We start from the raw sequence: 27,078 nt of genomic DNA on the forward strand, positions 1-27,078 counted from the left end.
TATGGAAATACCCTCAAATAGAAGGTGACATTCTGTACTGTCGCCTCATGAAATACTTGACGACAAATCAAAATGCTGGATTATAGATCCAAAGTAAAATGTTTACCATGACTGTCCAAATAAATATGTAGGGGAGTGTAAATTCTTCACACACGTCTGGAGATGTCTCAAGGCATAGTGATGGCTTGGTATGAGTATTTGTAATGTAGAGATTTTTTAGTTTGTTTATTGTTACTTGGTGACAGTTTTTATGATATTCTTGTCTGGCTTATGGGTGCTTGGTTTTAGTACGTGGTGTGATTCTGTTACAGGAGTATTTCCGTATCCCTCCGACCATTCTGAGGGCAGTGATTATACATCACCACAGTCCGACAGATACTGCAGTACTTCAGCAGGAACCAAGGAACCTTGCATGTAATAAAACACACTTTATATCAGTTGTCCTCTTAGACAGGTCTTCCATGGAAAATACTGAGGTCACTTGACCTCAATGGGACAACCTGATTTGAATACATTTTTATAAAATAATGTAGCGAAACCTTTTCAGCTCTATGTTCACACAGGATAATCACATAACCTCTCTCTCTGTCCCAGCTTACAGATGACTACCTCGGCACCATGGTATCTGTGCTTTTTCATACCCACTTGGTCAGGGACAGGAGCCTCTTTCCTGAACTGGTACCCCTACTTTCCCTGGTCAACCCTGCAGACATCCAGTCTGACATCATTGCCCCCCTTACAGACCAACCTCATTGTGTAAGTGAAGTAGGCTTCTGATACAAGTTATCATGAGCCAAGATGTCTTCGTGTGTTGGTTTCTGCATTATAGATGTACATATAGTACTGAATGGCTATAGAACTCTTATTATTCTAGAGTCAAAGGTCATGGACTTGCACAGTTAAATACCCGCTCTATTCAGACACAAACAGACTCCCAATATTGGAGTCATTTTCTATTGAAACTACTGCTTTGGCCTTCATTTATATTGGGTCATTTGAGTCTCTGAAAGAGATGTGCTTTCCCAGTCATGTTTTGCTCTCTGCTTTTTGTTCAGGTAAACAACAACTATGTCCTACATTCCTCTATGCTCGCTCTCGCTTTCTTCAGGAGAAATACCATCAACGGCAACATCAGGAGCCTGTCGGTGGAGCAGCGCAGGGCCTTGGGAGGTGGTACAGCCGAGCCCTCAGCTCCCTCAACATGACAGCCGGTGGCCCCTCCTTCATCAGGGACACTGGTAACCTGATCGTCTACCTGCCCTTTCACAGCTTCCAGCACCTCTCACCTGCTCAGGTAACAGATAAGACACCTCTGTGAAACCAGAGCCGCCACAGCCAGGCACTCGTCAGTGGTCTCCATTGTGTCAGTGGTTGTGGCCATAGCCAATGTTCAAAAAGTAAACATCGGAATGCATCAATTAAGGTTGGCTATGTGAAGAAATTGAGTGATCTTTCAATGCTTAAAATGTGAATATGATCGTTGCACGTAAAGTCAGATCCAAAATAATTGTCAGCCATGATGAAGATGAGCAAAAAAGACTATAAATTAAATAATACAAATACTGAGCTGTATTGTATACAGAATTTCTATTTATACTATTGCGCAAAGAAAAATATTTTGTTTAATAAGCAATACTTATTTTCTCAGTACCTTTCAATCCCTAACCTTGGATAATGTTTTTATGAGATTGGAGAACACATTGGGAGGGATCTTATTCCTCAATACAGAATCTTTCCATATCATTGATATCCTTTTTTTTGCTAATGGACTGCCCTCTTAAACTCAAACCACAGGTTTCAATGGGGTTCATCTGGAGACTGAGATGGCCATGGCAAAATGTTGATTTTTTGGGGGTTAATTAACCATTTCTTTGTGGATTTTGATGTGTGCTTCGGGTTGTTGTCTTGCTCAAAGATCCACTTGTGGCCAAATTTCAACCTCCTGGCAGAGGCAACTAGGTTTTTGGCTTAATGTCCTGGTCACTGGCATACCACAGCCTACTGCAGCTCCCGCAATAATTGGAGGAAATTATCTTTAAAAATGCAAAATAGCATTATATTAGCTATAAAACAGCAAAAAAAAATCAAATTTGCCCCATGGCAAAATGTGTTGAATTGTAGGACGTTAGCTATTTTCCCCCATAAGAAATGCTTAGACCTTTCTCAGACCTTGCTGAGTGCTCCACGAAACTGCGGTACGCCACTGGTCCTGGTACTGGGTTAAGTTTATTAAGTCATTGATCTTAAAGGCCCAGTGCAGTTAAAATTCCTGTGTTTTTATCATATTGTATAAAAGCTGATAAAATGTACACTGTAAAAATATGTGAACGTGATCAGGATTAGTTCCTGATAGTTGCTGGTTGAAATACAAATCAGGTGACATTTTGAGAAAAAAATATGACTATTATAAACAATCTATTTCTCTGAGCACTGTGCAAAATTCTTTGTGTATACAGTGCAAAACAGTATACGTTTAGGCCAATACGTTTTCATTGTCTTAATTTCAAACGGTATACAGTGCGTTTTCATCATTGTGCACGGTAAACCAGAGTTGGGTGGTGTTTTTTTCTCTCCTGGCTGTTGGATGGAATGGATGTGTTGCTGATGAACACCCTAAGCCACCTACAGCAGGAGTTTGTGTCTGAGAGCCTCATAGGGACGTTCAGAAATCTAACAGCAGAACAATTCAGGAGGTTAGTGTCACAATATTTGATCGATGGTTGGTCATGTATCCTCTCTTGCAGAAAGATTCGGTTTCAAACAATCTGATTTGAGTGTATGCGTTTTCAAGAAAATACTTTCCCTAGTCCTATGAAACTCAACACTCTGGTAGACACTGAAGTAACCAACTGTTTGGGATCCAAAAGTATCTTTGGATATGCTTGAGTAATTATCATCTTTGTCTCCCTAGGCTTGGCAACCTGACGTGTCTGTCAGACCCAAAGGACCTGCGGGTGTACAGAAATGCAGAGGCCTTCTCTGTGATTCAGGACAACATTAGGACATGTGTTGTCCAGGGCCTCAGGAGCCCCAGGGACATGGTAAGTGGAGCTGTCAGACAGACACTGTTATTCCTTACCATGGAACTACTTTATTTTGAAACTTATATGGGTATGAGTGAAGTGGACTAGTCTATGGTTTGAATGTCTTGTATTTGCACTTTGTGTGATTCCTGTGTAAATATGTGTGTGTGTGTTGTGCTTGTGACCATCCCTCTTCAGATCTCCAGCTTTTTCCTGAATGGGAGTGAGCTTCAGTCTCCTGGCTCTCTCTCTGCCGGCCGAGTGTCTCAGCTGGCTCCCTTCTTGCCCTGGCAGGGTGTGGACTTCCTGCAGAAACTCCACCAAATCCCAGCTCAGCACTGTGCTGACAGCCCTGGCCTCTGTGCTCTTCACTCCTGCACAGGTAGAAGATCATCATCATCATCAGTCGTCACAAGCATCCTCTCATCAGAGAGAGAGCTCTAATGGAGCACCTTCTGTCTGGTTTTCATACCTGATTGGGTTTTCTCAGTGCTGCCCGGCTTCAGTAACAGAGGGTGGGGATGATTATGGGGGTTGGTAAGTAGGGGCTTTGTGACAGATGACAAGCAGCCAGTCTGCAGCAGTCTGACCCCAGGTGAGGTGAGGGGGGTTCTGGAGGTGCCTTGACCCTTTGATTACAGAAGCACAACTAACCCCACATTTTCAACGTGTGCCTCACAGCTGCTGCCTGCCATGCGCCATAAGGGCCCTTAGTCAATGGAATGGTAGGGTGGGGAAACAGAAGCAGGAAATAAAGCTTTTGTTTTGAGCCCAGTGGGATTTTCCTCATTTTCCCAAGTAGTTTCCATTTCAATTATACAGATGTTAATAAAAGAGTTAAGACCGGTCATAATGATTTGTTCCATCTTCTTTTTGTGATGTCATCCTAGGCCAGTGTAATTGGGAACAAAGTGTCTCTAAACAACAGTATTATTTCTGTTTTTGAAGGATATGGCTTTCTGTTTCAGAAAGGGATTGTAAACAGGGTTGCGTATTGTCTCAGATATGGTATGTTAGATGTTTGAGAGTGTCTCTGTTTCAGTGTAATGGTTCTGTGCATAGTAATGGTCCATTCTGAGCCAGCTGGCCCAAAGCTTAGAGCAGTCTGGCCAGGGGTGACTCAAGGACACACACTATCACCATGGCAAACCACACAACCCTGTCAAGATGTGTTTCCTTACTTCATTACACACCAGATGACTCCACCTGTATTAGCTAAGTATATAATAGCTGTATAGTGTTACAAAGAGCAAGGACAATTTGTCAGATCTTTTGCATCTAGTTTCCTTTAACAGATTTTTGCATTATTAAAAGTGTTTGAATGATGAGTTAGAAATAGACTATCCCTCTTTCTCCATACCCCCCCCCAACACACACACGCTTTCATATCCCCAACCTTCCCTTCTCGCTCTTTCCTGCTCTCTCCCTCCTTGTGGCCCTTCTAGCTGGGGCAGCTGCAGAAGCTGGGCTCTCTGGTGAGTGGGGTGAAGGTTGAGACTCTGTGGAGCTTGCCCTCTGACATCCTGCTGTCCTCTCTGCTTGACGTCGCCCTGCACATGCCCGGCCTCAACCCCCCCACAGGCCAACACCATCACCACCTAACTCTGGGTACGGCCTTAGAGGGACACACCAACACAGACCCCCATCCTCACAAACAGCGACATGCTCACTCATACTAAATTAAGGCAATCGACAAGGTACACAGTAACATGGCTTCGGCAGTACGCTGCTACTCTTGGCTCAGTGGGCGGTATGTTTACAAGGCTCTGTCAGTATGCATGCATGACCATAACCAATGGAGAGTAAACGGAAAGGAGGAGAGCAAGGTGGAGTGTAGAGTGGGACCACAGCTGGCATGCCCAGGTGTACCCAGGCTTCTTGCCCTGCCTGACAGTCAGATAGGGGTGCTGTGGCCCTGTGCCAGCTGGAGCTGTATGCGCCATAAGGACCCGAGCCAGGTATAGACTGACACACTGGACAGGCTCAGTATTGGGCTGTTTCTTAGAGAGGAGGTGCCAACTATGTATGAATGAGGTCACTCAGACGTTTGAAATTACCCCTCTTTTTTTTTGTTTGCCCGAGAATTTTTTTCATGGTTTGTGAACATGTATTTACATTCCACCAACATATTGTGTGTACCGATAGTGTTTGTCAGAAGCCTATTTAGTCACCATTGAAATCCACTTTATATTCTATGTGTTTATCTTTGAATTGGTGTCGTTTAGTCACTATACTCTGTCTGTGTTGTGTTGACCTTTGTCCAGGGCTCACCAGAGGTGACTGGCTGGTTGGATAAGGTGGAGCCCCTGCTCCCCAGCAACCCTCTACTCAGTGTGCTGACCAGGGCCAGTCTGCTGTTGACCAACAGGACCTTGGCAGGAAGACAAGCCTGGAACACTCAGCAGGTAATGTCTATGAGTTGACTCATGCCCTCTCTGCTCCAGCAATACCTGTGACCTGCAAGTCGTTTTCAAGGGGATACAATTCATGCATATCAGTATAGGAACATCTATCTATCCCTAAATACTCAGTGATTTTATTCACCCAATGAAATGTAGAGATTTGAAAAGGATTTCTGAGTGTCAGCATGTTACAAAATGTGGGTCTCTCCTCTGTCATGCAGAGGTGTGTATGACACGGTCTTAGATGTTAAATAATGAACCGTCAGCGGAGAGGTCGGCCTGTTGTACAACCCCTGCCCTGACTGTTTAAATAGGCTGTTCTATGTTCTGAACACACACACCAGGTCCCAGCTGTCACTAATGTGGTGGTGTCTCAGACTGGTGATGGCCCTGCTGCTAGCCTTGTGCTGTGCTGTTTCACCACACTGGCCATGAAATCTGCCCTATAATCCCCTGTCTGTTGCTACTAATGGGCCTGAGGGCAGCCTGCCAGCACCATTAAATCACAGCCCCTCATCTTGCATGTTTATGCACACTGTGAAGTGGCAAAGCACAACAATACTGTGCTACTGACCTCTATAGCACTGCAGGGTATTCTCTCTCTGGCTTTCTCTACGTGTGTTGGGAGATGGTTTGTGATCAATACTAATGATCACTTCTGGTTTCTTTTCCCAGGCTAAAACTCTTTTTAAAGAAGCAGTGAAGACCATGCCCAATCTTTCCACTGAGACGTTTCTGTGAGTGCATATCTATGTGAAACATAACTGCAGTTGATTTATTACTAACCTCTTGTGAATGTCCTTGTCCTTCCTTCATGGTCCTTCTGTAGCTCAGTTGGTAGAGCATGGCGCTTGTAACACCATGGTAGTGGGTTCGATCCCCGGGACCACCCATACGTAGAATGTATGCACACATGACTGTAAGTCGCTTTGGATAAAAGTGTCTGCTAAATGGCATATATTAATGTGCTCCCATTCATATTTGTAATCTATTTTGTCTCTCTGGTCATACAGTGCCCTTGGAAGCATTGCTTGAGGTGTAAACTGCACAGCCCTGCGACAGGTCATCCGGGACAAGCCATCATTTTCCTCAATGCGGAGTGTCCTTGCATTCATGAAAGAGCAGTCTGTTCCTCCATTCCTCACTGGTACATGAGCAAATACTTAACCAAATTCCTCTGAGCCAGTTAATTGAGTTAAGTATTTGGCATGGTTCCACTGTTAGGTATAAAGATATGTTATATAAGTGTAATTGACAACCCTCATGCTTTTGTTTCATCGCGGAGCTGTACTACTTTGACTTCTTCTTTGAGCTGCTGGGAGACCTTGGCGCTCAGATCGCTCTGGCCCTGCCGTGAGTCGGTCTTACTGCCATTAATCATCAATACAGATGGTTTGAGCATCAACAATGCATCACTGTCAACGTTGTGTGTGTGTGTGTTCCTGTGTGTGCATGCTCTTGTCTATGTGTATTTGCAGGGTGAGCACTATTAAGAAGTTCCCTGCTGACATGACTGATACTTTCAGGAAGATGATTGTGCAGGACTCCCATTACGTCCTGCTCCTACCCCGTACAAAACAGGATATTCTGGTGGACAAGATGGAGCAGAGACTTGTCAGTACCCTCTCCAAATGTTCTCTCCCCCAGGGCATGTACACAGCAGAGTTCACTGAGGATGATGCCCACTGCTCACTGGGCATCATGGCGACCTATGTAGTGGATGAGGTGTTTCTGGAGCTTCTTTGTGGAGAGCCTGGAGTTCCTCAGAGTTCTGCTACAACAGCAGCAAGAGGGACAACGTCGCACCTTCGGGTACTGTAGCACCCTCTTAAACAACCACCCCACACACCCCATTTAACCTTTTGTGATAACTCTTGTCTCCTCACATCAAATGAAAAATGAGCCTTTTTGTGCGCTCTTAGCCCTGTTCAGAACTGGACCACTGAAGACACTCAATCAAGTGGACAGATTATTATTTTTCTTCCTTCCCAAAGCGACGCTGCAGCAGGTTCCCCAGGTGCGTTTCCTGCTTTACTTTTCCCTCCGTCTTTAACACATCCATTTCCATTATTTATTCAAGGTTAGTTCCTCTGCAATTGATTTGACCATTGTCATGATTCAATCATTTGGGTGTCCTTAAAGTTATTGGCTCAGTAGTGGGTGGTGCCTCCACGTGCCTGTATGACTTCCCTACAACGCCTGGGCATGCTCCTGATGAGGTGGCGGATGGTCTCCTGAGGGATCTCCTCCCAGACCTGGACTAAAGCATCTGCCAACTCCTGGACAGTCTGTGGTGCAGCGTGGTGTTGGTGGATGGAGCGAGACATGATGTCCCAGATGTGCTCAATTGGATTCAGGTCTGGGGAACGGGCGGGCCAGTTCATAGCATCAATGCCTTCCTCTTGCAGGAACTGCTGACACACTCCAGCCACATGAGGTCTAGCATTGTCTTGCATTAGGAGGAACCCAGGGCCAACCACACCAGCATATGGTCTCACAAGGGGTCTGAGGATCTCATCTCGGTACCTAATGGCAGTCAGGCTACCTCTGGCGAGCACACGGAGGTCTGTGCGGCCCCCCAAAGAAATGCCACCCCACACCATGACTGACCCACCGCCAAACTGGTCATGCTGGAGGATGTTGCAGGCAGCAGAACGTTCTCCACAGCGTCTTCAGACTCTGTCACGTCTGTCACGTGCTCAGTGTGAATCTGCTTTAATCTGTGAAGAGCACAGGGCGCCAGTGGCGAATTTGCCAATCTTGGTGTTCTCTGGCAAATGCCAAACGTCCTGCACGGTGTTGAGCTGTAAGCACAACCCCCACCTGTGGACGTCAGTCCCTCTTACCACCCTCATGGAGTCTGTTTCTGACCGTTTGAGCAGACACATGCACATTTGTGGCCTGCTGGAGGTCATTTTGCAGGTCTCTGGCAGTGCTCCTCCTTGCACAAAGGCGGAGGTAGCGGTCCTGCTGCTGGGTTGTTGCCCTCCTACGGCCTCCTCCACGTCTCCTGATGTACTGGCCTGTCTCCTGGTAGCGCCTCCATGCTCTGGACACCACGCTGACAGACACAGCAAACCTTCTTGCCACAGCTCGCATTGATGTGCCTTCCTGGATGAGCTGCACTACCTGAGCCACTTGTGTGTTGTAGACTCCGTCTCATGCTACCACTAGAGTGAAAGCACCGCCAGCATTCAAAAGTCAGGAAGCAGAGGAACTGAGAAGTGGTCTGTGGTCCCCACCTGCAGAACCACTCCTTTATTGGGGGTGTCTTGCTAATTGCCTATAATTTCCACCTGTTGTCTATTCCATTTGCACAACAGCATGTGAAATTTATTGTCAATCAGTGTTGCTTCCTAAGTGGACAGTTTGATTTCACAGAAGTGTGATTGACCTGGAGTTACATTGTGTTGTTTAAGTGTTCCCTTTATTTTTTTGAGCAGTGTACTTGCATACTATTGTTTGTACAGATGAACGTGGTATCGTCAGGCGTTTGGAAATTGCTCCCAAGGATGAACCAGACTTGTGGAGGTCTTGACTGATTTCTTTTGATTTTGCCATGATGTCAAGCAAAGAGGCACTGAGTTTGAATGTAGCCTTGAAATACATCCACAGGTAAACCTCCAATTAACTCAAATGATGTCAATTAGCCTATCAGAAGATTCTAAAGCCATGGCAATAATTTTCTGCAATTTTCCAAGCTGTTTAAATGCACAGTCAACTTAGTGTATGTAAACTTCTGACCCACTGGAATTGTGATACAGTGACATAATCTGTCTGTAAACAATTGTTGGAAAAATTACTTGTCATGCACAAAGGAGACTTGCCACTTGCCAACCGACTTTCCAAAACTATAGTTTGTTTCCAAGACATTTGTGGAGTGGTTGAAAAACAAGTTTTAAATGCCTCCAACCTAAGTGTATGTAAACGTCCGACTTCAAGTGTAGGTAGGGTGACTCTTTTGGTCAGAAACATTCGATTTTGCAATGCATACATTATTTGGGATTTGTATGCCCATGACAACTGTTTTTACCCACAACATAAGGAGATACTAAATTATGTAGTTCCACTGCATTTCTGAGATCACTATACAAAAAACTGTCCGACAGCTAGATACAGGATTCTTACAGGGTTCAAGTGTAATGGCTAATTTAGCTAATAATGCTTAATATAAGATATAACAATAACTTACACTGCCATAAATGCAAGGACAGAAAAGTCATGTTTTATGTCACACTATTTTGGACAAATCAGTCAAGACACCAACCATGATAAAAGGTTAAACATACAGTAGGTTTAAATAAACTTGTGAATATTTTTGACTATAGCTATGATCCCCCCCTTATGTTAATGTAATGACATAAAAAAATGGCATTCTTATTGATTACTTACAAACAGCTGTAACAAGTTGTCCAGTGTAGAAAATCCTCACTGGAACCTTAGTTTATAGAAAAACCCATTTAAACCCTGGATTGTATTGGCCAAAGAGCGGCTTTGAAAGGACCAGGTCGGAACTCCCCAGAAGAATCAGTCTTGCTAAGGAATGAATGGAATTCAAAGGATTTCAATTAAATGTTTCAAAGACAAAATTGCATGTTGTTGTTGTAGTGGGGACAGTACATCCGGGCAGACAAGTGTGAGGATTCAAAAACATGTCAGTTTATCTTCCATGTTTTTTATTGCCTCCTATCAAATAGTTGTTTTTCTTTGTGTCCATGTCGTGTTTGACCCAGCCCACAATGTTTCTCCTATAAACAGCGATTGATTTTGTGACGTGTGCAGCTGATAGCTGTCTTTTTTTTTTTTTTTACTAGGCAAGTCCGTTAAGAACACATTCTTATTTTCAATGATGGCCGAGGAACAGCCTTTTTCAGGGGCAGAACGACAAAATTTTCCTTGTCAGCTCGGGAATTCGATCTTGCACCACTAGGCTACCTATCTAGCACATTTCACTGAAGTTAACATTGTCTTGATCTTAGTAGAGGGTAATTAAATTAGATGTGTATTATGTCAGTACATACTTTCAGCATGTATATTTTCTAATTTTGAGTCTGAATAAGAAGAGGAATCAGGATCGAGTGGAAGAAGGACAGCTCAAGCTTTGAGGGAGTGTTGGATGTAGGATGCAATTGTATGCTAATTCTATTGTTGATGTTGTTGACTTTGTCTCCATACAGTTATTGTTGCTTTTGTGTTTCTGTGTCCCCATGCAGGCAGGTCACCAGGGCTGGCACTGTGCCCTAGTCCTTTCTGTCACCTTCTGGGACTGCTGATGGTGCTGTTAGTTTCTGCTCTGTAATGGCCTCCCCTTCTGATGTGTAACCCTCTCACCCCCAATGGGCCATGAGGACTCTCTCCCACACAACTACAATGTTAAACAATACGTGTAATATATTTGAGTAAGGCTTTTGTAATGGATGGTTATTCAAAAAATGCTGAACTAAGAACAGATATGGTTCACTCCAGACCTGACTGCCCTCGACCAGCACAAAAACATCCTGTGGCAGACTGCAATAGCTTTCGAATAGTCCACGCGATATGCAACTGTTCAGGGAAGTCAGGAACCAATACACGCAGTCAGTCAGGAAAGAAAAGGCCAGCTTCTTGAAGCAGAAATTTGCATCCTGTAGCTCAAACTCCAAAAAGTTCTGGGACACTGTAAAGTCCGTGGAGAACAAGAGCACCTCCTCCCCTCCAGCCCACTGCACTGAGGCTACGTAACACGGTCACCACCGAAAACTTTAACAAGCATTTCTCAACGGCTACTCCAACCTCTGCCAACAGCTCCGCCCCCCCGCAGCTACTCACCCAAGCCTCCCCAGCTTCTCCTTTACCCAAATCCAGATAACAAATGTTCAGAAAGAGCTGCAAAACCTGGACCCTAACAAATCAGCTGGGCTTGACAATCTGGACCCTCTATTTCTGAAACTATCCGCCGCCATTGTCGCAACCCCTATTACCAGCCTGTTCAACGTCTCTTTCATATCGTCTGAGATCACCAAGGGTTGGAAAGCTTCCGCAGTCATCCTTCTCTTCAAACGGGGAGACACTCTTGACCCAGACTGCTACAGACCTATATCCATCCTGCCCTGCCTATCTAAGGTCTTCGAAAGCCAAGTCAACAAACAGGTCACTGACCATCTCGAATCCCACCGTACCTTCTCCGCTGTGCAATCTGGTTTCCGAGCCGGTCACGGGTGCACCTCAGCCACGCTCAAGGTACTAAACGATATCATAACCGCCATCGATAAAAGACAGTACTCTGCAGCAGTCTTCATCGACCTGGCCAACGCTTTCGACTCTGTCAATCACCACATCCTCATCGGCAGACTCGATAGCCTTGGTTTCTCAACTGATTGCCTCGCCTGGTTCACCAACTACTTCTCTGATAGAGTTCAGTGTGTCAAATCGGAGGGCCTGTTGTCCGGGCCTCTGGCAGTCTCTATGGGGGGGGCCACAGGGTTCAATTCTTGGACCGAATCTCTTCTCTGTATACATCAATGATGTCGCTCTTGCTACTGGTGAGTCTCTGATCCAACTCTATGCAGACGGCACCATTCTGTATACTTCTGGTCCTTCTTTGGACACTGTTAACAACCCTCCAGATGAGCTTCAATGCCATACAACTCTCCTTCCGTGGCCTCCAACTGCTCTTAAATACAAGTAAAACTAAATGCATGCTCTTCAACCGATCGCTGCCTGCACCTGCCCGCCCGTCCAACATCACTACTCTGGACGGTTCTGACTTAGAATATGTGGACAACTACAAATACCTAGGTGTCTGGTTAGTCTGTAAACTCTTGTTCCAGACTCATATCAAACATCTCCAATCCAAAGTTAAATCTAGAATTGGCTTCCTATTTCGCAACAAAGCATCCTTCACTCATGCTGCCAAACATACCCTTGTAAAACTGACCATCCTACTGATTCTCGATTTCGGTGATGTCATTTACAAAATAGCCTCCAACACCCTACTCAATCAATTGGATGCAGTCTATCACAGTGCCATCTGTTTTGTCACCAAAGCCCCATATACTGCCCATCACGGTGACCTGTATGCTCTCTTTGGCTGGCCCTCGCTTCATACTCGTTGCCAAACCCACTGGCTCCAGGTCATCTACAAGACCCTGCTAGGTAAAGTCCCCCCTTATCTCAGCTCGCTGGTCACCATAGCAGCACCCACCTGTAGCACGCGCTCCAGCAGGTCACCCCCAAAACCAATTCTTCCTTTGGCCGCCTCTCCTTCCAGTTCTCTGCTGCCAATGACTGGAACGAACTTCAAAAATCTCTTAAACTGGAAACACTTATCTCCCTCACTAGCTTTAAGCACCAGCTGTCAGAGCAGCTCACAGATTACTGCACCTGTACATAGCCCATCTTTAATTTAGCCCAAACAACTACCCCCCTACTGTATTTATTTATTTTGCTCCTTTGCACCCCATTATTTCTCTCTACTTTGCACATTCTTCCACTGCAAATCTACTATTCCAGTGTTTTACTTGCTATATTGTATTTACTTCGCCACCATGGCCTTTTTCTTTTGCCTTTAACTCCCTTATCTCACCTCATTTGCTCACATTGTATATAGACTTATTTTTCTACTGTATTATTGACTGTTTGTTTTACTCCATGTGTAACTGTTTCGAACTGCTTTGCTTTATCTTGGCCAGGTCGCAATTGTAAATGAGAACTTGTTCTCAACTTGCCTACCTGGTTAAATAAAGGTGAAATAAAAAATATCTAACAAACAAATCTAAAAATAAAGAAAAATATTAGGACGAGCAATGTCGAGTGGCATTGACTAAAATATAAATATGTTTTCTAATAAATAACTTCTGCATTGTACTCCTTTAATTTTAATTTAGAATTTTTTCTTGGCAGCGAAATGTTTAGCTGAAAAATACGTTTAACATGGAGCTGTCAATCATCTCAGCTTCGCCTACATTTCCTAAACAAAGTGGCAGGGTCATGGTGTTGAAATGAGAGATTATGCCTTTAATTAAATATTTCATATTAAAATGTAAGATTAAGGGACAATGCATACTTTTCCATGAAGGGGATTTCCTTTCTTGAAAAAAATGTTTTTTTTTAAAGAGATCAGCAACTCCCAGCATCGCAGAGCCTCGTTGTCTACTTTCACCATCTGCTTTGCCGCTTTCAGTTCAGAGTTCTGTCAAACCCGCACACACACACAGCCAAGATGGCGGATGCCGACGATTGGGGTGAGAAGAAAGTTCGAAATTATATCGTGCGACAGCTATATTTAGGGTTTTGGGAAATATGTCTAACATTGTGATTGATAATAGCTCGTTTATCGTTTAAGATAACTGTTAGTTACCATTACAATGTGTATTTATAGACGCTGACAACTTCGAGCCGGACGTCGCGCCGATCAAAAAGGCGGTAGTGCTGGACAAATGGGAAGGCGAAGACGAAGATGAAGATGTGAAGGTAACCAAACAACTAACTAGCTAGCTATTTACACGATGAAGGCCATATTTCAGGTCATCATTAACCCGTTAGTTGTGTCCTAACACAACACGCCTTGTTAGTTAGTCTGTGGACATTAGCTAGCTAGCCGCCAACTAGCATAGCATTATCCACGTTTCTAGCTAGTTAGCGTTAACCGATATATCTTAGCTAGCTCGATCTTGTACAAGCTGTGAGGCCGCACATGTGAGAACTGTCAGCGTGTGTCTCTTGGTTCTAGCTGAGCATAGACTCGTTCTCTGACACTTTATTTTGGAAATGATCTACGTTGGTTCCTTTTTGGGGGGGGGGGCTTAGTTAGAAGCTAGGTAACGTTAGCTTTTTAGGTTAGCAGCTAACTTGGCAAGTTATGTCAACTAATGTGTTGACTGGCTAGCTTTTAAGATAAACATGAATCATAATCTGTCTGTGATTGGCCATTGAAGTCAGTTCAAGGCTTTGTTATACATTTGATATATATGCACTTGAATGTAAGTTAGCTTGCCAACGTTAGTTGCCAACGTCAATCTTCCCTGATGATGATATGACTGAATTGAGCCTTACTACTAGATGCTTCCAACTCTGACATATGCTAAACGTAAAGTGTGTTTTCGAGAATCTTCAACAGACTCATCCCGTTGACTCATTTTCACCATTTGTCTAGAAAGTCATCCGAATGTATAGCGTTACTATGGGATCATACAGCTGTGGAAAAGGCTAGCAAAGCAGTTTCAATTGTTGACCATAGTTTCTGTCGGATATAGGTAGTGTTCAAGTCGTATGGTGTTTTCATGTCCTCGAAGCAAAACTTGATCAGTACAGTAGGCCTAAAGTTTTTTATTTAAATGAAACCTTTATTTAACTAGACAAGTCAGTTAAGAACAACTTATTTACAATGATGGCCTACACCGAGAGAAACTTTTTTTTTTCTGACTTGGGCTAGGTACCTGTCTTATTCCCTTATTGGGGCCTCAGTGGATATGAAACATTTGCCAAATATTGGTTGAAATGCTTTACATAACCACATTTTGTGAAAATGTGGCTGTGACTGGTTCTGACATGTCTTCTGATGTTTGATAATGCAGTTGGTCTCGACCTCAGATCTTGTTGATTTCCTTGAAAATTAAGTCGAGACCTACTCTAGACAAGTCCCAGAACCAACCACTTAACTACCCCTCCACATCATTTGACTCATTCGTCTGTTCTCCCTCTGCAGGATAACTGGGATGATGAAGAGGAAGAGAAGAAAACAGAGGCAAAGAAATCAGGTGCAGAAATATACAACTTACAACCAATGGTTAGAGAAAGTAGTGGCTGCAGCCTGTTGTCATATATCATATGTTGATCTGCACATGCCTGTATATATTTTTTTGAATAGATCACAAACATTTTCCTGCATCATACTGGCTACTGCCTTGTCTTTTTATTATCGTGTACTGGCTGAAAATGTGTACTTTCAACTTGATTTGATGGTGGTTTCCGTTCCAGAGGTTTGCGCTAACGTTGCTTTTTTTATTTCAGAGGCCAAAGTATCTGAGAAGAAAAAACTGGCCGAAAAAATAAAGGAGAAAGAAAACCGGCTAAGGAAAAAGCAACAAGAGCTGAAAAATAATGTGAGTTTAGGAAATGTTGGATTAACCTTGCAGTTCTGAATCTTTTATCTCTTATGGATCCTTTACTTTTTTCTTGTTGTTAGTTGGATGAAGAGGAAGAGCTTACACCTGAACAACAGCTAGCAGAAAAGTTGAAAGTCCAGAAGATGCAGGAGGAAGCAGACTTGGAGCTGGCAAAAGAGGCGTTTGGTAAGGTCCTGGAGTACCCTGTCAGGTTTACCCACTAGCCAGCCATACTGTTATTGTGTGTTCTCATTAGTTTTTGTTTTTGTCATTTCAGGAATTTCAGGGGGTAGTACCACAAACAATGTTTCTGGAATTGAAGCCATGTGCCCATCTTCTAAAGAGGACTTCACAGAGTTTGAAAAGTTGCTGAAAGTGAAGATATTACAGTATGAAAAATCTGTGCATTATTCGAGCTTCTTGGAGTCGTTGTTTCGGGAGCTTTGTATTTCATGTGAGTTCAACGTCCTTCATGAATTATGAAACTTTATTATTCGGTGTGTTTTAGTTTTGTGCACTTATTACTTTAAAACAAATGCCAAACTACATGTCGATATGTTTATATACATGAGCCATTCAACAATGGTTTGACTTGACATATTTGGAGTTCACTAACATTCAGGCTCAACCATTGTGTTAATGTGTCTAAAATAAATGTCCTCTTTCTACACAGTGGAAGTCGAAGACTTAAAGAAAATCAGCTCTTCCCTGACAGTTCTACTTAATGAAAAACAGAAGCAAGAAAAGGTAAGTTGTTGATCGTCTTATTCATGCAGAACAAAAATGATGTCGTCCTTCTGGAGTTTTCATGAATTGTAGTTCTCCTTACATTCAGTGGAGGGAGCCCTCTACCAGTACCTCCAATATTGCATTTCATTGGACTCTGCTCAAGGAATTAACTTACACCCTGGTTGCCCCATTTACATGAATATTCACTTTGAAGAACACCAACTGTTTTATTTGTAGCAATGATTTAAGTTTTTAGTTTTGGTTCCACAGGCAATCAAAGGCAAAAAGAAGAAGAAAGGAGTTGTACTTGGTGGTGGTATGAAAGCCAAGGGGAAAGATGACCTTGCAGACTATGGAGACTTCGATGGTGGCTACACCCAAGACTATGATGACTTCATGTGACGACGGCAATATCCCCACTGCCCTTTCACCTTTAACCCTCAGAAATGCAGCTGTACTTCTCATGCTATCCAGTGTCATTCTGGAAAAACCTGAACAATGTGTCGCCCTTTCATTTTGCTTCAATGACCCGAGGGACTATACAGGGAGCATCCAGTACCAACACTTCTGTTAATACATAATGAAATGGCCTATTCTCTCATTCAGCCTCCAAACTTCATAAAAAGATACAAAACACAGTGAAAAATACTTTCCACGCTGTATGCGATTTGTAGAGCACGTTTTTGATTTTGAGAAATTATACACTCATGTCAAATTCCAGTTGCTACTGCAGTGACATCTAAACAAATTAGGTTCTATGCAAATAATTTCACACAGAATGTCTATAAATATAGGTGTTAAACTTTACCTGTCGATGGGTTTCTTACAGGAAAGTATATAGTATCTATAACGTTGGTTGCCAAATACACATGTTATCTTTATCTATTGAAAGTTGCGTTCATGCTTTGAAACTGACACTACATGTTTAGTAGTTTTTACAGGGGGCTTATGCATTCACTGTAAAAATGGATAGACAAGTGTAATGCATTTTAGAGTTGGGCGGTATCTAGATTTTCATGCCATCATACTGGTCCTGTACGCTCAAAATACATTTTAAGCGGCAGGGATTTATCCAGGGGGGAATTGATTGTCTCTGCTGTAACCAAGAAGCTTGATCTTGCAAGCTAGCCACTGATCTAGTAAGTTAGCAAACCAAATGTATAGCTGGAGATAATTTTGGCATGTCTAAAGATAGTTGTTCTAAGCAGTTGTATTCAAAATCATATGGTTTTACCGCCCAAGCTTAATTAATTTTTACCACAGATGTGACTCAAACCTCATGGACATCCTCTGGATACATCTCTTGAATATCCTTGAACAGTTGAGTGATTTTAGTTCATTTGTGTGCATGACAAACAATTTGTTCATCAATTACTACTAATGCAGATAAAATTGATCTGGCATGTTCTCACACAACTGGTCTCCTTAACATTGCTTCTGCAGGCTTGTATCAAGTGAGACGAGGAGGGGGCTTATGGGCTGACCTTAATGTCTTCATACTGGTAGAAACGGACATGTTTATTCCTATTTTCTAACATTTGATAGTTTTCAAATTGTTAAGGAAATTGGAAATGGTGTACAATATACCATAAAAGATTACCAGCTCTTCAGTGTTTTATATGCATCTAATTGAATAAAACCATAGGTCGAAATGATTCAATTTCTTTACTTTTTTCCCTACCTGATTTCACTGACCGTTATGGCTTTCGTGAATTAGAAGTAGCTTGTCTAGTGTGCGCTTCACAATGTCAGCTCTGTTGTGAATGTGTGCCAACAAAGACTTGTGCAAGCGAATCAGCAATCTGACACATGTTCTCAGGTTGTTCTTGTTTTATTTTGGGCGTGGTGTCTTAATCACTGGTTACATTCTTGAATGGCATGTGTAATAAATATCCCATTATTTACAATTTCAAGTAGTAAATATGAATCACACCACAGGTGAAGAAAATACAATATTTGCAGTAACATTAAAATCTCCAAATGTTCCCTGGGCGTTACCTGTGTTATAGATCAAATATTTGTTCAGTTATGAATTTATGGTTATGGGCCTTACAATTGAAAAACATCTTTCAGTAACAAATGAAATGTTATTACAAACAGTACATTATGAAGACAAAAAAAACTCTTTACTAAAGGGCTAAAATATATACATTTGAATCCCATCACCAATACCCACTTTCTTTAGTGATTTGCCAACATGTCTGATGTGGAGACCCTGATCTGTAGTGCTGTAATTTAGCCTGAGGTGCGTGTGTCAGTGGGATTCCGAGTACTACGTCTACGGCTGTTGCGGAGTGCATTAGCTCCTGCTCTCTGCTTCCTGCCTCGGCCATCCCTCACTGCCCTCGCCGAAGACTGCCCGGGGGAGTTCTGCAGAGCCTGGAACACACTTTGACGGGTCACCTCACGGTTGCCACAGGTAAAGGTAAGTGCCACTCCCTCGTTGCTCTTCATGACACGGGAAGTGCCGTCAGAGGTGCCATCAAAGCAGCGTCCCAGTGCTATCTCTTTAGCTGTGCGGGGGTCCTGGTCTGTCACTGTGTAGATGCCATAGTTGTGGCCCAGAGGGTCCAGTGGTGCCAGCATTGTGAACTCATTGGTGTCGTTGTTGACGGCTAGAGGCAGGTGATTAACCAGGTACTCTTGAAGCATGGAGTTAACATTGTCCCTCTTACAGCTGCCCTGAGGGATCACCTTCACCAGAGTGCGGTCCACTCGGTCCTGGTCATAGAGCATGCCGCTGCACTTGAACTCCAGGCACACAGCAGAGACGGTGGACTGGTCCATGTCGCGGATGCTGCGGGTGTCGCGGAGGCCATACAGTTGGCCAACGGTCTTTGGGTGAGTGCCGCCCTGGTTTCGGGAGCGCATGTTGATCTCATGGGGACCATTGATCTTGACCTTGACATAGCAGGCTCGGTACTCCATGGGCTTGGGCCACCAGCTCAGGTAGTCTTCTGTCCAGCTCATAGGATCGTCTTCGTTGAAAGGCACTGTGTTGTAGTCGTAGCGATCTCCCTCCACTCTGGTGAAGCGGAAGTGGCCTGCAGTAAATGGGGCTTCCTCACACTCTTTCAGTTGGTCAAATGAGTACACAGGTCCGTTGAGCTCTTCAGCTGTGTTTGGGCTGGGCTTGGCCACATTGATGCTGAAGGCTGTCTTCTTTAACCTGGGGTCATTGTGGTCTGACCGTCTGTAGTTCAGCTTGCTCAGGTATGGCTGAGGGACTCCAATGATGTTGGGGTTAAACTTGGGAGCAGATGGCACTGCCTCGAGTTCTTCTCCTCCCATGTTGGCCAAGACATGGGCAGAATATGCGTCAGCTTTCTGGTCGTCGCAGAAGGCAGGCAGACAGGCACCATTGGGGCCAGTGATGACGCTGTCAAAGCGTCCCCAGGCACGAGGGTTGGAGGAGTAACCTGCAGTGGGCTCCATGTTGATCAGGGTCACCACCACTCCCTCTACCTGCTCGCTGGCCATGAAGCGATCACTGCGGAAACCTCGCACCTTGATGTAACACCTCCTGTTCTCTGGGACGTCCAGGTTAAACAGCCTCCTCTCTCTGATCTCCATGTTCCCAATGAGGAAGGTCCTCTCTTCCCTTTTACCACGTTGCTTCTTCTCCATCTGGAAGCTCCCCTCCTCCTCCCACATGCCTGTGTCGGGGTTCAAGGACCACAGCTTCATGGTGTCCAGGTGCTCAGGCATTTTCACCTGTGTTGAATCCATTTTCACCTTCACCTCTCCGGCGTTCAGTGGTTCTCCGGCCTCCTCGTCCCTGAAGTCAACTGAGAACATACCATAGGTTCTTAGGGGCAAGGTGTCACCCTCAACTCCTACGAAGTTGAGGTCACTCTGTGCGGCTGCTGCTGTGGACACGTCTCTAGCGTCCAGAAAAGTGATGCTAGCCTTCACATTACCCACAAATACTTCTCCACTCTGCTTGTAGAAGGAGTTGGGTGGGATCTGGATCTCAGCAATAGGATCCTGGCCTTCCACCTCTCCCAGCTGAAGAGTGTTGAGCTCTGTTGAGCTGATGGTCACTGGTTCCTTCTTCCTCAAAAGCTTGATCTCATGGTAGACGGCGCCCCCTTTGGTGTTGAATGGAAGAACCTTGGTGGTGTTGACGAACTTATCCATGTTGTCCACAAAGGTCATCACCAGCCTCTCAGTGTCATGGGGGACCTGGATGGAGAAGGTGCCTTTGTAGCCTGTGCGGCTGACTCTGGCTCCATTGATGTAGACGTGACCAAATCTCATGGGCTCCCCAGTGTCTGCGGCCACAGCCCGCCCACGCACAATGACTCTGGTCTCCACACACTTCTGACAGCCACATCCGGTCACCACCATGGTGGGGAGCTCATAGCCCTGGCATTTTAGTTGTTTCTCCTCCATCTTTGCCACCCCACAGCAGTATGCCACGGAGTCTTTGCACCTGATTCCATTGTCCAGCTGTCCTGCACAAGTCCCTGAGAGGCACTTTCCTACGTCGTAATAGAGTGAGTCCGAGCTGTTTTGATAGCAGTCATGAGGTAAGCGAATAAGGTAGGATTCGGGTTTTGGGTTACATGAAGGTTGATCTTTACCTGTGAGGAGAAAGGGGTAGAAAAGAGAACATCCCATATTAAAAGATTTACAATCTGATTATACAACGGAATTATTTTGAGAAAATCAATACCCTTTCATTCTCCATCTGATCATTGACGGATATCATGCTAATGGCTGTTCACATAGTAAATATCAACCGTGGTGCTTTGGGAACAGACCTAAGACTGTGACTATGGCTGGTTTGGACTTGATGGCCCCAGCCTGGTTGCTGGCCCTGCAGTAGTACTCCCCAGTCTGCTCCATGCTCAGGTTTCTTAAGACCAGCGTGCTGTCATAGTTCAGCTGCTTCCTGTCCAGCAGTCTGCCGTTGTGAAACCTACCAAGTCACAGAAGACTGTTGAACACTATACTCAGCTAAATTGGTTTCATTTTGATATGGTATATATAACATTTTTCAAGCGGTCATTAGAGATCCATTGGCTTACCACTGGTACTCTTCTGGCTCTGGTGATCCACCCACTTTGCAGCAGAGAGCAGCTGTCTGGCCCTCTCTTCTGGCCTTGTTCTCAGGGTTCTTCACCACATGGAGCTTCTCTGAGGGATCACATTACAGTGTCTGAGACCAATGTAAAACAGAAATGTAACAATGTCAGCTTTCATTTAATTTTTTGTGACCATTTTACCTGCTCTTTTCAGCATGATACTGAGGACAGAGGTGTGTTCGGTGCTGTGGGGCACAGTGACTGTGTGAGGGGCGTGGTTCCGCAGCTGGATGGTCAGTGTGGCGTTGCCGTCGGGACAGATCCCTGGGATGCGGAAGTGTCCATTGTGGTCAGTGAGGGTGAGGAGTTTGGCGCTGGGGCCGAAGCGGAGGATGGTGGCCCCTGGGGCAGGGAGACCTCCAGCACTGCGGACAGAGCCCAGTACAATGTGGTCCTGACACATGCAGGCGTCACACTCCGCATTCGTCCTACCCATCTCGCAGTGCAGTGTGCAACCTGGAACAGCAGCAGCAATACAGTTTAACATGTCAGACAGGGACTTTGTACATTGGTTTAGATCATGAACATTTCTAGAATAAAATGCTAATTGTACTGTGACATTACAGAAGTTTCCATCATATTTAATAGCTGTAATGGAGATGTTGATAGCGACTTACCAGTCCCAGGGCATTCAGGTCCTTTGCAGGCTCTACCCTCCACTGTAGGTCCGCTGCACTGCTTATCCCACTGCTTAGGCTGGGACTGGCATTTCCTGGAGCGCACCTGCATTGCCACCTGACCACACTTGGCAGAGCAATGGCTCCAGTCTGACCAAGGACCCCAGGCATCCTGAGAGCCTTCTGACCCAGTGTTGCCTGATTGAAAACAGGTTTTCACTCCATTACAAAAGACAGATATAATTGCAGTAGATAGAAATGTTGCTTGGAGGATAAATGAAGCCTTTCACTATTATAGAACTGTTTTATTTGACGTAATACAGTAGCTACTTCTCAACTGTATTTAAAGTAAGGCTCCCAGCCACACATACCAGACTGACCTTTGGGGCACAGGAAGCGCACAGCGTAGTTGGAGCAGTTGCGGCCAGGGGCCTGCTCAGCGTTGGCGCACCAGAAGCCCAGGGTAGGGTCTGCGTGGATCTTCTCCCCCGTGTTGCGAGCGGAGATCCAGTCCGTGGTGCGAGCCTCCAGAGCCCGGGGGGCGTCACACACCCGCGCACGGTAGTAGAAACGGATAGCATCCAACTGCTCATAGTCTCCTCGACCTCCAGGGTGGTCCACGTTGAACCAAGTGGTCCACTCATAGTTATCTGGACACAGAATGTCGCACAGTGAGTACTACTTCAGAATGTTAGTGTTTCCTCTTTGGCCATAAAACAATGGCATTACATTGTTTAGCTCTTTTCGCTGCTGCCGTAAACATATGTGGTGCCATTGGGCTGTGATTCTGAAAGTTATAGTTCTTCATACCATATTATTACATGGACATTAACCAGACTGAAAGTCACAACCTGGACTTAAAGCCACAGTAGTGACAATTGTGTAAAGATATGTATTTTGGGATGTTACCTTCAGAGTGGTACACTGCAGGGTTGTTTTGTCTCGCAGCTCTCAAACTGTCTCTCCTCCATGTTCCTGTAAAACATCACACACACCTCACGATGACTCATGATTGACCTGTTGTGACATCAGACCAATTCCTTAATGCCGACCAGACTGGCCAAACCTCGGACCAGACAGACCAGACCTCTGGCTATTTCTTCCCAGAGTAGTCTGGCCACCCCGTAAAGCAATTGGAATGAATCTGTATCTTTCAAATCGTTCAACTTTTCAACTATACTCTGAGTCATGGAACAATATATTAAGACTTTGACTTTCTCTTCATGATATGCCACACTCTAATCTATTTCTGGTGATTTGCCCTGTACTTTGGAAATAAAATGAATTGCTCCAACACATGAATGTGCCAATGGCATTTCAAAGTGGTCAAGGAAATATGTTGTGGACCAACAGTGAAAAGGCTACAAGAGTTGATTTCTTTTCCATTTATGTTCCATCGTTACTCTCAGCCTGAAACAATCAACTGCTTTGTACTAATGTCACTGATCCCAAGATATTGATACTCATTGCTGTGTAATTTACAGACTTACATTTGTAGCGTACAGTGTTACATAATGCACATCTGGACTTTTCCCAGACCATTGCACAGTACCCACCAAACACTATAATTGTTCTGAGTTCACATTGGGGCTCAGTATAAACACGCTACTGGCACATACTTGTGGCCAATTGCAGACAGGTGTCTCCTTAGCCTTGGGTTTATACATATCCCGCCTATTTAAGGATTTAGAGCAGAATCAGTAATGGGGATATGCAACAACATGCCTCTGTTTACTAACGGTTTGGGAGAAGGAGCACAGGCTTCTGCAGAGTCAGAGGATCACCAGGCTGCTGTCTATGTCCAAAGGAGACCTCTGTTCTGACTCCTCAAATTCACATTAGATAATACTCTCAACTGTATTTTTTAAATTTAATTTTTTATTTTTATTTCACCTTTATTTAACCAGGTAGGCAAGTTGAGAACAAGTTCTCATTTACAATTGCGACCTGGCCAAGATAAAGCAAAGCAGTTCGACAGATACAACGACACAGAGTTACACATGTAGTAAAACAAACATACAGGTGGGCTATGTACAGGTGCAGTAATCTGTAATATGCTCTGACAGTTGGTGCTTAAAGCTAGTGAGGGAGATAAGTGTTTCCAGTTTCAGAGATTTTTGTAGTTCGTTCCAGTCATTGGAAGGAGAGGCGGCCAAAGAAAGAATTGGTTTTGGGGGTGACTAGAGAGATATACCTGCTGGAGCGTGTGCTACAGGTGGGAGATGCTATGGTGACCAGCGAGCTGAGATAAGGGGGGACTTTACCTAGCAGGGTCTTGTAGATGACATGGAGCCAGTGGGTTTGGCGACGAGTATGAAGCGAGGGCCAGCCAACGAGAGCGTACAGGTCGCAATGGTGGGTAGTATATGGGGCTTTGGTGACAAAACGGATTGCACTGTGATAGACTGCATCCAATTTGTTGAGTAGGGTATTGGAGGCTATTTTGTAAATGACATCGCCAAAGTCGAGGATTGGTAGGATGGTCAGTTTTACAAGGGTATGTTTGGCAGCATGAGTGAAGGATGCTTTGTTGCGAAATAGGAAGCCAATTCTAGATTTAACTTTGGATTGGAGATGTTTGATATGGGTCTGGAAGGAGAGTTTACAGTCTAACCAGACACCTAAGTATTTGTAGTTGTCCACGTATTCTAAGTCAGAGCCGTCCAGAGTAGTGATGTTGGACAGGCGGGTAGGTGCAGGTAGCGATCGGTTGAAGAGCATGCATTTAGTTTTACTTGTATTTAAGAGCAATTGGAGGCCACGGAAGGAGAGTTGTATGGCATTGAAGCTTGCCTGCAGGGTTGTTAACACAGTGTCCAAAGAAGTGCCAGAAGTATACAGAATGGTGTCGTCTGCGTAGAGGTGGATCAGAGACTCACCAGCAGCAAGAGCGACCTCATTGATGTATACAGAGAAGAGAGTCGGTCCAAGAATTGAACCCTGTGGCCCCCCCATAGAGACTGCCAGAGGTCCGGACAGCAGACCCTCCGATTTGACACGCTGAACTCTATCAGAGAAGTAGTTGGTGAACCAGGCGAGGCAATCATTTGAGAAACCAAGGCTGTCGAGTCTGCCGATGAGGATGTGGTGGTTGACAGAGTCGAAAGCCTTGGCCAGATCAATGAATACGGCTGCACAGTAATGTTTCTTATCGATGGCGGTTAAGATATCGTTTAGGATAATGAAATGATCAATGATAATCGAATTTCCACATACAGGATATCATCCTGGTTTACGTTTTGACACATGTTGAAAAAAATGTACAAGTTTTCCAGTTGAAATAAGTTACAATTCCCAAGCTGAGCCTTGTGAATGAATTATGGAGTTACAGCTCCAAACCGAGCTGTGTGTGTGTCTTGCATGTTCGTGTGTGAGTGTGTGTGTGTGTGTGTGTGTTAGGGATGTTTGTGTGTGTGTATTGGGGACAGTAAGAATGTAAATAATAACTGCTAATGAAGACCGACCTTGTGCCGTAGTGGTGACTCCCAGAGCTAGGAGGAGAGCCCATGTTGACAGGCAGCACATCCTGGCACACTGCTGTTGCCTCTGACCTTGTGGTAATGACCTTCACACGCCAGGCACGACAGCACTGAGAGTAGTCCAGCAACCCCTGTAGAGGGAAAATGTAAATACTTAGCCAGAATCATTGCTGGCAGATTCACAACAAACAAAAACAGTAAAGTGTAACTGTGTTCCACAGTACTAAATTTAATGATTTTATTTTCTATTGCATGTGATTCCCTGGATGGAATATTAGGTCATAAATATCTCAAACATATCAAAGTAGAGGACCACCAAAGGAGGCTGGAGGGAGGAGCTAAAGGAGGACGGACGGAATGGGATAAATGGAAAGGTATCAAACATATGGCAACTACGTTTGACTGTTCCGATAATGGCGTTCCAGCCATTAAAATGAGACGGTCCTCCTATAAATCCTCCCACCAGCCTCCACTGTTCTACAACCCGGTGACAGTTATTAAATGCATTTTTTTCACTGAAGAGATTTTAAAAAGTTTTAAAAAAACATACAGTATATTGGTGGTTAAATACCCCAAGCAGAATGTCAGATTTATCAAGTAAAACAATTGCAATTTTTTAAAATTCTTCTCACGCTTTGAGGTCTCGGGGTGAAACTAGAGGCGGGTGCAGAAACATACAGAATGAAAGAACATTATGGAGAACCCTTCTCAAATGACACATCTGTGCTAGCCATCACTTGGTGTCAAGGGAACACTAAAACATTTCTGCATCCATTGACCAACCACAGGGCTACACAAGCCAAATAGAAAACACACGCACACAAGCACACTTACATACACAAATGATATCCCATGAAAAGCCACGCACACACTTACTTATTCCCATGAACAGGCTACCTCCTTGCACAATCACACACAAACACTCATAGCTACACACATGCAAGCTGAAACCTATTGTCCATCAATACCTCAAACGTTCTTTCAAGTTCACACAGACTAATGAGAATGTCTTACAGTATTTTATGAAATGTCTGAACTCACAAATGTTGAACAATTGTATATCATCAATAAACCAACACTCAAAGAACAGAAGCTGAACTCGCTTCAGCACCCCCAAATCGTTTGTAAAAAATCTGTCTGTTGAAAGAACAACGTGAACAGTAAAGTTCAAAGATCAGGGAACGAGAGGGAAAGAGAAGGCGACTATGGATCTCAGTCTTACCCTGTGAGTACCTCTGTATAGTAGTGTTGAGTAGTCTCTCTCCTCCCTGTATGCAGGGTGCTGTGTCTGTGCTGACGGTCCTGCTGCTCTCTCACTTATATAGCTCAGTGCAGAGCCCAGGGGTCGGATCTGTGCTATTCACAGGAAGCCAGCTGAGAGCGTGAAGACTGGAGACCGCAAGTATGACTGAGCCCACTCTCTGCTGCTGCTTCTGGGAAGGTCGGGGGCTTACTGTAACCTGCTGTACCTCTGTGTCTAAAGATGAGGATACCCAGGTCTAGACATAGACGTAAGGGAGAGTTGACCTCAGTCAGGTGGGTCGTCATTTTAAGTGGACATGGAACCTAGTTAAAGCGTTTATGATCTCTGTGTTTGATGTAGAAATACAAGATGACATGGCATCATACTCTTGGTTGTTCTGAACATGTTTG

The 27,078-nt window shown here is 44.4% G+C and overlaps 2 protein-coding genes across 4 annotated transcripts; one reads left to right on the top strand and one right to left on the bottom strand.

The window, feature by feature from the left end:
• The first annotated feature begins 13,451 nt into the window (after positions 1-13,451).
• On the top strand, positions 13,452-17,894 carry LOC118358973 (eukaryotic translation initiation factor 3 subunit J-A-like). Its single transcript, XM_035737053.2, has 8 exons — positions 13,452-13,647; positions 13,785-13,876; positions 15,111-15,162; positions 15,416-15,507; positions 15,591-15,696; positions 15,788-15,964; positions 16,184-16,257; positions 16,510-17,894. The coding sequence occupies exons 1-8, from the start codon at positions 13,626-13,628 to the stop codon at positions 16,639-16,641; spliced, it is 747 nt and encodes a 248-aa protein (XP_035592946.1). The 5' UTR covers positions 13,452-13,625; the 3' UTR covers positions 16,642-17,894.
• Positions 17,895-18,051: 157 nt separating this feature from the next.
• Positions 18,052-26,806, bottom strand: LOC118358963 (cartilage intermediate layer protein 1-like). 3 transcript variants are annotated; one of them, XM_035737033.2, is made up of 9 exons: positions 26,648-26,806; positions 25,411-25,556; positions 22,856-22,921; positions 22,327-22,596; positions 21,947-22,144; positions 21,471-21,785; positions 21,273-21,381; positions 21,006-21,163; positions 18,052-20,825 (listed from the first exon to the last, which is right to left on the bottom strand). In XM_035737033.2, the coding sequence occupies exons 2-9, from the start codon at positions 25,469-25,471 to the stop codon at positions 18,475-18,477; spliced, it is 3,528 nt and encodes a 1,175-aa protein (XP_035592926.2). In that variant the 5' UTR covers positions 25,472-25,556; positions 26,648-26,806; the 3' UTR covers positions 18,052-18,474. The 3 variants fall into 3 exon arrangements, with proteins under 3 accessions (XP_035592926.2, XP_035592916.2, XP_035592935.2); XM_035737023.2 differs by having other exon boundaries at positions 22,318-22,596; XM_035737042.2 differs by lacking the exon at positions 22,856-22,921 and having other exon boundaries at positions 22,318-22,596.
• Between the last annotated feature and the right edge of the window lie 272 nt (positions 26,807-27,078).

The sequence above is a fragment of the Oncorhynchus keta genome, chromosome 2 (assembly GCF_023373465.1).
Source record: "Oncorhynchus keta strain PuntledgeMale-10-30-2019 chromosome 2, Oket_V2, whole genome shotgun sequence".
NCBI lineage: Eukaryota > Metazoa > Chordata > Actinopteri > Salmoniformes > Salmonidae > Oncorhynchus > Oncorhynchus keta.